Genomic DNA, 13542 nt, shown 5'->3' on the forward strand with positions numbered 1-13542 from the left:
TATACGCATTTAGAACTCAACTCGAACACAATCAATTTATAACTATTTTAGATTGAATTAGTTAGCCTAATAGGGTTGTAATAAATTGGAAGGTTTATCACATCAGGGGCTGACTGGAATAAATAGACTATAGAATATTCCTTAGGCTATAGAATATTCCTTAATTTAGATTGAATTAGTTAATTCAATCTAAATTAAAGTTGCTGGCTAGAAATTTTATTTAATATTATAATATTCTTGTCTATACATTATTTTACTTTTAATTCTTAACAATAAATTGTTTCAGAAGATTTATAACTTTTATATAGATTTTGTTTGTATGAGCGTAGCCATTTTATTTTATAAATTTTATAAATAATATCTATTATTTATAAAATTTATTTATAAATATCCTGTTATTACATCATAGTATGAGAAATCGTTTTATTTTTCTTTACAAAATGCATATTTATTAATTGATTATAAATACTTTTTATTCAAGAATTATATTAATTCATAATTTTTATATAAAATGAATTATTTATATAAAAATTATGAATTAAATTAAATAATTTGATTAAATTATTAAATGATTAAATTGTTTAAATCAATTAATTTAAACTAAATTAAATTAAAATTAAATAATTAGATTTAAATTAATTATTTATCCTTCATTAAATGTTAATAATATTTATTTTGGACAAATAAATATTTGCTTAAATAAACTAAAGTGAAACTTAAGAGACACGATGATATTAGTGTCATTCATTCTTCTAAGCATAATACTTAAATGATTAAATAAAATATTCTATAATAAATAATTAAAATAAAATAATTATTCTAAATATTCAACAGAAAAAGCATAATTAAATGTCGAATCGTTCTTCTCCTACTTCCTCCTTCCTCAAATATTCTCACAACTGAATAAACATTACTTTGTATTTAAAATGGCCAACCATAACATTCCTTATTTAATAAAAGATAGTAATGTTTTTAAATTTTAGTTTAATGTAATTTAATATAATTTTTATTTGACTTACTTTACATAAAATATAAACACTTTATTTGCAAAAATATTTTAATAAATTTTACCGCTTTTTAAGTAGAAAATTATTCAATTGAGTACCAGAAGCTATTGAATTAATGTTTTTACTTTTATAACATTTAAAAACGTAAATGATTTCTTTTTGTAAAATCGACTTCTTATATTATATTGACTAATTTCGTATGGAAGTGAATAATAATAAAAAATTATAAAAGAATAAAAAAAATATTTTTCTTATATTAAATAGATATAAAACTGTTTAATCTTAAATTTTGTTAAAATTCCTCAGCAACAACTAACATTAAAACAGTGATTTGTTGCCTCGGCAACAAATCACTGTTTTAATGTTTTATTTTAACAAACAAGTAACAAGCAGGTTTTGGCATTGCGGTACAATAAATATTATCATATCTACGAAAAATTACTACTTAGAAAAAAATTATATCAAAAATTAAGAATTTTTCGATATACTTTATTAACATTAATAATTTTAATTTTAGTTTTTTATAATAAATACAATATATACAGTAATTTTTATTAGTTGGAATCGTTATTTTTGTAATACTGTTGTAAACGAACAAGTGCGCAAAATCGATGTTTTTTCACTACTTCGCATACGTATTCGACAAAACAATTGTCTCGTACTAGTTCACAATCATTCAGAAGACTTACAAGGTACTATCGGTTATTTGCGATTATCTTAAATATTTAATGGTCTCGACAGGAAAAAATGAAATTTTACATATTTGTATATTTTCTCCTATCTGCTACTGTCGAAAAAAGAGGTAAAGATTATACTTAGTATTTTTCTTATTTCAAATAATGTTTTCTTGTAAATATAAATTAATATTAAAGTATAGTAGTAAACAAGTAACAAGCAATTACTGAGATATTTAATCTCAGTAATTTAAATTTCAATACTCTTTATATAAACAGCTTTACAATGATATTTTTATGCCTATTAATTAGCGTTTAATGTATGTAACACAATTTAGATAATATTTACTTTTAAATATTCTTATTTATAATTACATAAGTATATATCACTTCTTACCCATCGATATACAGGATATATATACATATATATATATATATTGTGTACGATGAAAAAGTTTTAGTTACATTTTACATGGTGCAGCATAATAGTCTGTTGGAAATAGGTGGGTGAGCGTAATTCAACTGTTATAATCTCCGTTTCTATCGATCGGGAAATATGAACTCTTTAAATATAAATTTGTCACATACAATAAAATATTCGTTATATAAATTATTTTATTTTAAACTTTGTTGTTTTAGCACATCTCAATTAAATTCCTAATATTGCACAATAGTTTCGTGTAACAATTATTAGATAATTATAAATGGATAATATAGATTATTACTAAATTGTGAATGTTTTTCACGTGTCTTAAACATTCCAAAATAATTAAGCTATTTATTTTTTAAGGATCTTAAAATACTTGCAGAATAAAAGTAAAAGCAAATAAGAAGATGAAGTAGTTAACCATGTTTTAACCAATATAATGGAAACGTTTTTATGATATTTATTAAAAACTCCTGTGCTTTTTGTCGAAAATTTCTGAAATTTTGCTGGGAGGAATGTTTATTAAGGGATTGGTGATATTAAATTTTGGTGTTTAAAGGTCGAGGGAGCGTAGAGATAATGTGGATCGTGTGTATCTCCAATAGGGTCGAACTTAATGACGATTTACTCGTTATTAGCATTTATAATTTTTTATAAAACTCATACCTACCTTCAAAATTAAACTTTTTGCCATTTTATAATAGTTAAAAATATAAAAAAAATTTTTAAATAAAATATGATAACGGCGTCACTAAAAGTTTAATCTGTTGTCGGGAAAGTTGAGCAACTCGTTGCTATTTTATTCCTTATGGGCTGTCCCTCTGTACGTTCTGAATATGCTCGCAACCCTCACGTCATTTTGGGAATGGTTGAATCCATAATCGGAATAAATGCTCTGTGATGCTTACAGGGAGGAATGAATCGAAAATTAAAAAAATGTAAATTATTTTATATTTTACAAGTCTATATATTAATTTTTGTTTTAAATATTCAATTGATTTTAACATTAACAACATATTTAATATGTATTTTGAAAAACGATATAATAATATAATTATAAAAATATTTATCATAAATAATTCAATACATTAAATATGTGCATATTATTTTGTGTAGTAATAATTTTCATACTTAGTAACTTTTATCTTAATCTATAGGATAAGTCAGGATTAGATGTTGAACTGAATTAAATGGTTAAATCGTGTAATTACTGTATAAACTGATTGTTAGCACAACATATAGATATACTATGTTGGATCGAAGTCATGCTTGCTGTGTTTGCCGTTTACGCGCAATTGCTATAAAAATAGGTGAATAAATCGAATGTTTCTGTTTCTGACTTGCATAATCTTTTACACATATTTATGTTTACTGTAGACTCGAAAATTAAGTTTAGATTAGCAGAAGATTTGTTTCTTGTTAGAGGCTTGAATAATGAGTGTAACCTGTACTCGGTCAAAATCAACAGAGCTGGCTTTTGCACAAGGCTCATCCATATACTGTTCATCAACTTCTAAGGATGAACAGTATATGGATGGTGATTTACCAGAAAATTATACAGGATGTTCTAAATCCACCAGACTTTTATCTATGGGGAGCAGCAAAATCTGTATCGAGATCGTCCGCGCACGCTGAACGACTTGGAAGTAGTGATAACAGCATTCATTCACTGTATTTCAAGCGAGCAACTGATAGCGGTGTTTAGAAACAAAAGAAGGATCTAAGCCTATATTAATGCTTACGGGGGTCACTTTCAACATTGTTTAGAATTGTCATTCATATTTACCTCCCGTATTGTATATTGAAACATATCTGTTAATAAATATATAAGTGCACAGTAACTTTTCGGACACCTTGTATTTTGTATTATTGAATTTGTTTTCGAAAAACACTTATTTTGCACTAAGACAAATTGTGTTACAAAAAATAGGAACCACATAACGATTGTTTTGCCGAAATATTTATTTTTCTACGGTGCCAGTTTTTACAAAATGTTTATTTCGAGCCATGAAAGGGTGCTATCGAAGAAAAATAAAATACTTCGGCAAAACAATTGTTGTATGGTTTCTGTCTTTGAGAGAAAATGTAGAACGATGATTAGAAATGTTCAACACTTACCCAAAATTAACTAAATTTATATATTTTGTCCATTTAGCTGTTTTCTGTATTAGTTGGGTTATCATAGCGTTAATCATTGTAAATTTTTTCTTGACTCTTTTCATTCTGAGAGCACTACTATGACATTTTGTCATGTTCATGATGGGTTCAGGCAAGCCCACCATCTTCAGGTAATGAACAGAACCGTTAAAATATTAAATTGTTATTAATAATTAAAGCAGTAACACTTTTTCTATCTCTACAAAAGAATCGAACGGCATTACAAATAATTTTATTTAAATATTCTACAATTTAATTTCATTTACCGTGTTATATTAAATCAAGCATACCGATTCGAATGTAATGAAGATTAGAAATATTTAAAATGATAATTTAACGAAACTTTTAATTATTTTTAGATGGAACTGATCCACAAGAAAACGTTACAGCAGAAGTCAGTTCATCAGTTTCATTACACTGCAGGATAAAAAATTACAGAAATTATGAAGTAAATTTCTTGCATTTTTAAGTTTTATTTATGAATTTTGGTGTTCAATTCATATAAATTTATTTAAGTATAAATTAATAATTAATTTACTAATGTATTAAAAACTTTAACAGGTGATGTGGATGAAGAATTATTCAAAGCTATTAACAATAAATTTTGATACTTACACAAATGATTCAAGATTTCGGGTCGAGTATGAAAATCGTACAAATGACTGGATTTTGAAGATAAACAATGTCAAACAAGACGATTCCGGAAATTATAAATGCACAGTAAAATCTAATCCAAATTCCTATTACTATGTCAACTTAACAGTTCTCGGTAAGTTTCCTTCAATGCGTGATATTCAAAATTTCTTTATAAAAATATTAAACAAATGGCTCCTTCAAATAATATTATGTAATTAAATTATTTCTATTTAGCTATATAATTAGAAGAAGAAATTAAACGAGCTAAACAGAGATAATGTATGCGTTAATTCGAATAAAATGACATCAGTGCTTTTATCTTCTAACAAAGATTCATAAAGCTTTTCGTCTTGACAAGATAATAAATAAATAATTGCTAATATAATTTATTTATTACATTCAGATAAACAATTCAATGTTCATTTCAGCATTTAAATAACTTTTTCTTGTTTATCCATTACAATATCAAATTATATACTGCAAGGACTACATTTCTGACATTTTCAGCTCTTGTTTAGATATTATAATGAGAAAAGCGATTGTATTAATCAAAACAGAATATTTTATTTATTATTCTATTTAAAACAATACGGTATTACTGCAAGTTCACTAAATATTTATTTTTATGAAGAAAATCCTTGCAGACATTCATAAAAATTATACCTCGTATATGTTAGATATTTTCCAATACAGGCATTTCGATATAGGGATTCATTTTATTATAATTCGTATTATATTCGGATTATATCCGGATAGAAGAAAGGGGTAATTATTAATTCGAATATAATATATTACGACGTTCGTTCCAGGGGATTTCCAGATCTCACACATAATATAATAGTTATTGAATAGTTTTATATATTATAACTGATCTATTTATTAAAAATTATTATAAATAGGTTTTATTTAAACTAAATTAATATAGGAGAGTCTCTGCGAGAAGAGTGGCTAAAAATCACCATCTTCTCTCTAATTTCATCCGCAAGTTAAAGCAGTCCTATTAATAGATTATAGTCACAATAGCCTAATATTAATAAAATACTGTAATATTTAAAGATGCATTAATTAAAGTGTAATATAGTATAATAATTTTAGTTTTATTCTTTCTTCTAGAACCCAAGATTTCAATCGATGGAAATTCTATTTTGTTTCTCAAGGAAGGAAGTTCATTGGTTCTAAAATGTAGAATAAACGAATTTATACAAATTCCAAAAGATATTCACTGGTACCATAATCAACGTATAATTATTGCACAAAACAATCAAATAGAAATTACAGATGAAACCAATAATAAAGGCAAGAAAAGTGTGAAGTTAATTAGAAAATTACAAATTCGAAACGTAACAACAATGGATTCAGGAAGTTACACTTGCCGCTCTTCGAATTTTCCGAGTAACAGTAGCGTCATGGTTCATGTTTTTAACGGTAATTAAGTTTTTATTAATCTAAGGAATTGCTGATTAATTAATAAATATATTATTTATCGTTCTAGTAACTCTCTATAAATATTGATTTAATTATTAATTTAAAGTTATCATTAATAAAATGACAGAATATGATTAGTCTTTGAGGTAGAACTTGATTAACTCATAGATATTACATAATTTGTACTAAAGATAAGTTGTAACGAAGAAAAGTGATCATGTAGCCATCTAAATTTAATAATTATTACAGATGGGCGAATACTATCTGCAAATACTCGAACACTAGAGAGTATTTAAACCCCGAGGCTTACCATTTACAATTTGCTCCCGTTTAATTAAATCAAAACAGACTTACAAAATTTCGTCTATTTCGCCTACAAAGGATTCAACTCTGATTAGTCGGTCGGAGGAGAGAGTCCAGAGAAAGTTCGAATGTCGCTGTGGATGGATGTAGACAATTAGTTCCTCGGTGATTATTTAAGTCTTATGGATCGATGACTCCGAGGCTCTTTCGTCTGGTGAAATCTTGGATTACATGAAAAGTTAAGATTGGCTAAGGTGTCCGTCCACAAAAGCACAACAAAGGAAACTCAAACTTTTAAGACGTTGGCTAGTATCTGCGTAGCAATGGTTTAGTAGAAAGAGCGGCTTCGGAACGAGATGTGTTTTTGCGTATTAATTCCTCGGAACTTAAATCATAGAGAAAAAAAACAGATATTGAGGAAAAATGTCGTGTCATCGAGACACGAGCTTTTAAAGGGTTCGCTTCTCGATTCTGCATTCTAACTGCACGATGAATCCTTTCATCGCTTTCCTATTGGTCCACTCTTGTGTCCAGTTGACAATTCGAAACCTTTCGGGTCGCTTGAGAGGTCAGAATCGGTGCTCAATCCGATACCGATCGGATAGTACTCCTCCGAACTTTGAAACTCTCCCTCGTAATTCCAGCCTTTTGTTTACCTTTTTGAGAGAAAGAATTTTTAATATCCTTCGTAAGACATTGTGTCGTCTTTATTTTTGAATGGTGAGAAGAGTTTAACTATTTCGTCGAATATTCGTTAACACTTTAACACCAAATTTCGAATTCCGTCCGGAACCTCACTCTATAAATTAAGCTACTTAACAACGATTTCAAGTTTTAATTTAGGTCACTTTTAAGTTTAATTATGTGAACATTGGATTCTAAAGTATTCTTTCCTCGTGATACATTACATTTTTGTCTGTTTCCTATCGTTATTTTTTTCATTTGTTCTTTGATTTAATAGAAACACTATTTTTGTGACCTCATATAAATGATGTGTTTTATTATCTTGGGTGTTTTGTCACGTATGTGTATTATCTTTACTCTCTTAAATTTCATACGCATTTATTGTTATCAAAATCTTTTAGTATGAGACTAATGTTGTCTAGTTACTACTGCATTCTGTAAAATGACTTTGCCGGTCAGTTCATTTTGCGTGTACTTTACATGTGATCGATTTTCCTGTAGCACATGTGTATTGTTTAATTTTATGTTAGTAGGTTAACACGAATACATTTGTGTCCATGATCATCAGACGAATGGAAGGACCAGGCAACCCAAGGCCCACGATGTGTAAGAAAAAAGAAATCTTAGTGACTACAGAGCAGAAAGAGTTAGAAATGAAAAATCTAGGAAAAATAAATTCTATTTAAATAAAATATTCTAAATCTATCGTACAATTTTATGTAGAATAAAACTAATTAGATCGAACTAAGTTAACATTTCAGAACATACAGGTAGTTAAATACAGTTTATTTAATTTTAATCAATAACATATTCTTTCATTTATTAATTCATCATTATTAAAAGTTAAAAAAAAACGTTTAATAATTTAAATATTTTTAACTCTGAAAAGAATTTTTGATGCCTGAACAAAATTCGGTTAATAAGAAATTTAGATTTACAGGGAATTTTTAAGATACGTAATAATAATATAACATTGTTTTTTATTTTTATGATTATAGCTTTTGACAGCAATCAATCATCCAGAATATACGACTATAATCAAACAATATTTATTGGAAGGCCTCCTTCGTTCGATCCTCAAACTCCCAAAACTGTCACTTGTTACATAGGAGATACGGCAAAATTGCACTGTATTGTCAATAATTTGAAATATCACATGGTAATACTTTATTTTCTGTGTTTTTTTATTATTTTATTTTTAAATCGGCCTTAACGTTTTAAATTTTCATACTAGTAAGATGAATATTATAATGAAAGGAAACTACGAAATAGCTTACACAATATATAATTTTTAAACTGAAAAATATGAGATTATATATTAATAATATATTTTGACAAATGTTATAACGGGATCAACCCGATTTCCAACGGTAATGATTAATTATAAAATCAATCAAATTTTCAACAATTTCTATCGTGGATCAAATATTCCAAAGAACATTGCATTTTAAAAATATTTTTTTTTTTTAAATTATGACAATAAATCATTAAAAGTTTAATTTATAGGTGATTTGGAAAAGAAGAAAGGATCATTCTTTGTTAACCGTTGTAAATAATAAAGTGATCTCAGATGAACGATTCGGAATCACAAATATCGACAACGATTGGATTTTAGAGATAAAGAAGGTAAATTTCAATGATGGTGGATATTACGACTGTCAAATCCCTTCTAATTCCACAATAATACATCCAGTTAAATTAATTATTTTGGGTAAGTGTAATTATTTGAATATTTTCAAAAATTTTATATATTGTTATTTAAGAATTTAAAAGATTATCATTTAATATAATATTTTTTTAATTCGCAGATTGATTTTTTATAGAGAAACATTTCTGCTTGAGATTTCTTCCTGACAGGTTTAATTATTATATAGTCCAAATATCAAACAAAAATTTAATTGTAATTTATCATTTAAATTGTTTTAAATTTAAATAATAAACGAATTCAAATTAAAACCTGTCTGTTTTAATATTAATAAGAATAATTTTGAAAGGGGTTTTACAGTTTTGGTGTCAAAATTTCACCGATCACCATACTTTTCCAGTTTTGTACTCTATAAACAGCCGGGAAAGTAAATTAATAAAATTATTTCTTCTGAAGAGCGAATCAAATGTTTATACTTAACTAAGAAAAAATAGAAAATTCGCTTATTACCCACAATAGAAATACACGTTTAAACACTACTACTTCTTCTTGTATCGAGTGTTTACTTTAGCGGTTTTGTCATATGCCAGATAGCAATAGAAAGGGTACAAAACTTCTAGGGTTAATTGAAATTTAAATTTAAAGCAAATCAATTGTAACATAATATTTTTAAAAGTGTGGTAAAGTACCTGTTTGTTTTAATTAATTTGGTTATATTTCATGCATTTATAACACTTCTTTGCAAAGTGTTAGTTTCGGTTGGCGGTGACCGAACATTTTGCCTCTAATATATAGGCCTATATAGAATAGATAAAGGACTGGTAATAGATATTACGAGTATATTATATATAATATTATATTCTCTTGTTTGTCAGTTTCTCGGGCCCTAGTTGGGTCCTATATATCATTCGATTCAGTCTTTTTCGTACTTTTTAACGGTGTCATTGCTTCTTTTTTCTGACTTACCGTTTTTGTTCTATAACAGTGTTTCCTATCTGAATTACGGGCCTAATTGCGGGCTTTCTGTGTCGCCGGTGCTTCTGATACTCTACTGGCGTTTACTACGCTTTGTTCTCTCCACGATTTGCAAATTTCAGGCTCCTAGCTCCTTCCATTGACATCTTATTGTCGCAGTTATACTTGCATTCACCTAACTGACCCTAATTCGTTTGATTGTTTCGCTGGTTTTCCGGGTCGTGGTTGGTACGTTTCTCTGGCTTTATATATCATTTGGATTCACTTTTTGTGTGTGTACTTGCGAATGTCTACGCGAGGGTCTCGTAAACCTGGGATCAAGCAGCCAGTATGCAAGGGCTGCAGTCATCACCAGAGCCTGACTTCCTACAGCAATGAGGTCCTGAAGGAACTGAAGGAGTACATTAATGACAACAAGGGCTCTAATATTGAAAATAAGCGCAATGTGGATTTTATAATGGGATGTTTTGACAGAGTTGTTAATTATCTCATTGAGAACTCCTCTGGAAAACTTCTTGTAGAGTTGAATGAAAAGGTAGACGCTCTTATTGAAAAGAATATGACTAAAGATGTTCTATCCTCTCAAGAAGCTGTTTTAAAAAAGCTGACTGCCCTTGAGCAGAAGGCTTTGCCTCCCAAACCAACTGCACTTTTGTACAGTACCATCGCGAAATCTGGCATTGCAAGAAGTGAGGCACGTAACATCAAAACCCCACAAGCACCAAGAGATGTTTTGCTGATTTATGGTAAGGAGGAAAATCAGACAAGCGAATCTGTGCGCAAAATTATACAAAATAAGATTAAACCCTCGAAATTACATATAGGGATTGACAAAATCAGAAGAATTAATAGCGGTGGATTGGCGGTTGAGTTGGAGGGCCGCGAGGACGCTGCCATTCTGGAGCAATGCATTAAAGAGGAGGTACCTGAACTAATAACAAAGAAGCCAATGAAAAGATGGCCACATCTGGTTGTCTACTCTGTCAACAGAGACATACCCAAAGATGACTTAAATACCTTAATTTATAAACAAAATAGTAGCCTCTCCGAGCATTTCTCCGAGGAAGAATTTCTCCAACAATTTAAGATTAAGTTTAACATGGGGAAACGGGAAAGTCCATATAGAAACTGGGTGGTGGAAGTTTCTCCTGAACTGAGGAAACACTTACTAAAGCTAACAAAACTCAACATCGAATGGTCCCGCTCCCGTGTTGCCGACTTTTGTCCTATATTGCAGTGCTTCAGATGCTGCCAATATAACCACTCCACTAAAAACTGCCCACAAAAAGATCCTACTTGCAGTCATTGTGCTGGAGAGCACTTATACAGGGACTGCCCCAATCTGGAAAAGACACCTTGTTGCTGCAACTGTAAACGGTATAAAAATAACCACGACAATAATCACAATGCTCGGGATGGCGATTGTCCTATCAACTTAAAAATCAAAAACAACTTAATCCTTCGCACTGATTATGGATTTTAGTGACCATAATTATATCAGTTTATTGCAGATAAACCTAGGAAGGAGTATTGCCGCCACTTCTCTTCTCAGTAACAAGATCTTAAATTATGATCTGATCTTGGCACAAGAGCCGTACTGCAAGAACTATTCTCCAGCATGCCTACCCACATTCTGCCCAGCTCTAAGGACAACAGATGCTTTTCCATGGGCAACTACTCTTGTGCCTAATACCAGCCTCTCAATTCTACACCACAAGACTTTTACCAGTAATTACATCGTTACAACCGAGCTGGTGATCAACAACTCCAGGATTATCATCTGCAATATCTACTTCCCCAATGATGCTAACTCTGTGAACTTCATTAATAATCTCCAAAACATTATTGATCAGTTTAGGGACACCCCCCTGATTATTGCTGGTGACTTTAACGCCCACTCTCCCACTTGGGGTGGGGAGAGGATAGATGAGCGTGGTGACCTCTTTGAAAATTTTTGTTCTACCAACGATTTCCTCATTCTTAATAACCCACTATCCCCACCGACTTTTTCATCACACAGGGGCGATAGTTGGATCGACATCGCTGCCTGCAGCAGTGGGCTATTTCCCAGGATCCAGGATTGGAGGGTCCTCGAAGAGGACAGCCTCACCGAGCACTCTTTTATTGAGTTTAAGATTCTTACTGACAACAACAGTTCCCATCCTATTGTTAACCCACGGCTGTCTTACTGCTGTTCTGGTGCTAATTGGGATGGAATGCATGATTTTCTGGTAGCTCATCTTGTGGACTTTTCTTTGGATGACCCGGACAACACTAGACTCCAAATTAATAAGAACATTGACATAATCAATGAAGCCTGCAACAGGTTTATCCCTAAGAGGACAATTAAGAGAAAAAGGGTCCCATGGTGGACGCCTGAACTTAGCCAATTAAGAGAAACTAACAGGCAACTTAGAAAGAGGTATCAGAGGTGTAGAGACGACTCTACCAGGCTCACTTACAGGACTGCATTCCTTGACAACCAGAAGTATTACAAACAGGCCATCAGAACTGCAAAAACTGAGAGTTGGAAAAGGTTTTGCACACAGACGTCAAACAACCCCTGGGGATACATCTCCAAGATGTGCACGAACAAATTAAGGCATACTAAAATTCTAACTGATTGCAACACTGAGAGTAATATACCTAGTGACTTTCTCCATACTCTGAATGTACAAATAAACGCTTACTGTCCCGATGACAATCACATGGACGACACTGCCTGGCAGAAACAACTACGCCTTGAGGCCAACACTCCATCCAGATCCAACCCTATGCCTCCCTTTACTTTTGAAGAAATTGAGGATGTCTTCTCTAACCTGTCTAGGGGCAAGGCCCCTGGGCTAGATCAGATCACCAGCGAAATTGCTAAGCATATTTGGAGCATAATCCCTCAACAACTGTACAACCTGTATAATGCCTGTTTATGCTATGGGATCTTCCCTGAGAGTTGGAAACTAGCCAGCATAGTTCCAGTCCCTAAGGCTGGTTCCTCTTCTGAGACCAGACCCATTTCTCTATTGCCGATCCTTGGCAAAGTATTGGAACGCCTCATTTATGGTAGGCTTTGCTGGTACGTTGAGCACTACAATCTCCTGAACGATGCACAATATGGCTTCAGACCGCAACGGTCTGCAGAGGATGCCATCAGGATGGTCGTTGATACAGTTGACCAACTACTTGATGATCACAAATATGTCCTGGGGATAAGTGTCGACATTTCTAAGGCCTTCGATACAGCCTGGTGGCCACTTGTCATTCATCAATTAAGAGCTATCGACTGTCCCGCTAATATATTTCACCTACTTCAGGACTATCTCCGCAACAGAAAAGCTGTTCTTCATTGGGGACAACACTCCGTTCAAAAGAGCATTACAAGAGGGTGCCCGCAGGGTTCTGTCTGTGGGCCACTCTTATGGAATATCACTTTCAACTCTTTTCTTGGGGAAAGTTTTGGCCAGGATAAATTATACGCCTATGCGGATGATGTCATACTCCTTATGGGTGGACGTTCTCGTGCAGACCTGGAACGCAGGGCCAATTTAATGCTTGGAAAGGTCAATAACTGGGGCACGGAGCACAAGCTGCTTTTTAACCCTGCGAAAACTA

At 31.3% G+C, this 13542-nt stretch overlaps 1 protein-coding gene across 1 annotated transcript; it reads left to right on the forward strand.

The window, feature by feature from the left end:
* Positions 1-1712: 1712 nt before the first annotated feature.
* On the forward strand, positions 1713-9126 carry LOC136979180 (zwei Ig domain protein zig-8-like). The gene is made up of 7 exons (XM_067275112.1): positions 1713-1809; positions 4625-4713; positions 4827-5034; positions 6015-6326; positions 8312-8472; positions 8820-9024; positions 9122-9126. The coding sequence occupies exons 1-7, from the start codon at positions 1755-1757 to the stop codon at positions 9124-9126; spliced, it is 1035 nt and encodes a 344-aa protein (XP_067131213.1). The 5' UTR covers positions 1713-1754.
* Positions 9127-13542: the final 4416 nt, after the last annotated feature.

This window comes from Centruroides vittatus, unplaced genomic scaffold, assembly GCF_030686945.1.
Source record: "Centruroides vittatus isolate TY-2023 unplaced genomic scaffold, ASM3068694v2 contig_595, whole genome shotgun sequence".
Lineage (NCBI taxonomy): Eukaryota > Metazoa > Arthropoda > Arachnida > Scorpiones > Buthidae > Centruroides > Centruroides vittatus.

Coding starts and splice junctions, on each gene's coding strand:
- LOC136979180 (XM_067275112.1), top strand. CDS start 1,755: ATGAAATTTTACATATTTGTATATTTTCTCCTATCTGCTACTGTCGAA. Junction 1,810..4,624: donor TGCTACTGTCGAAAAAAGAG/GTAAAGATTATA, acceptor AATTATTTTTAG/ATGGAACTGATCCACAAGAA. Junction 5,035..6,014: donor TGTCAACTTAACAGTTCTCG/GTAAGTTTCCTT, acceptor TCTTTCTTCTAG/AACCCAAGATTTCAATCGAT.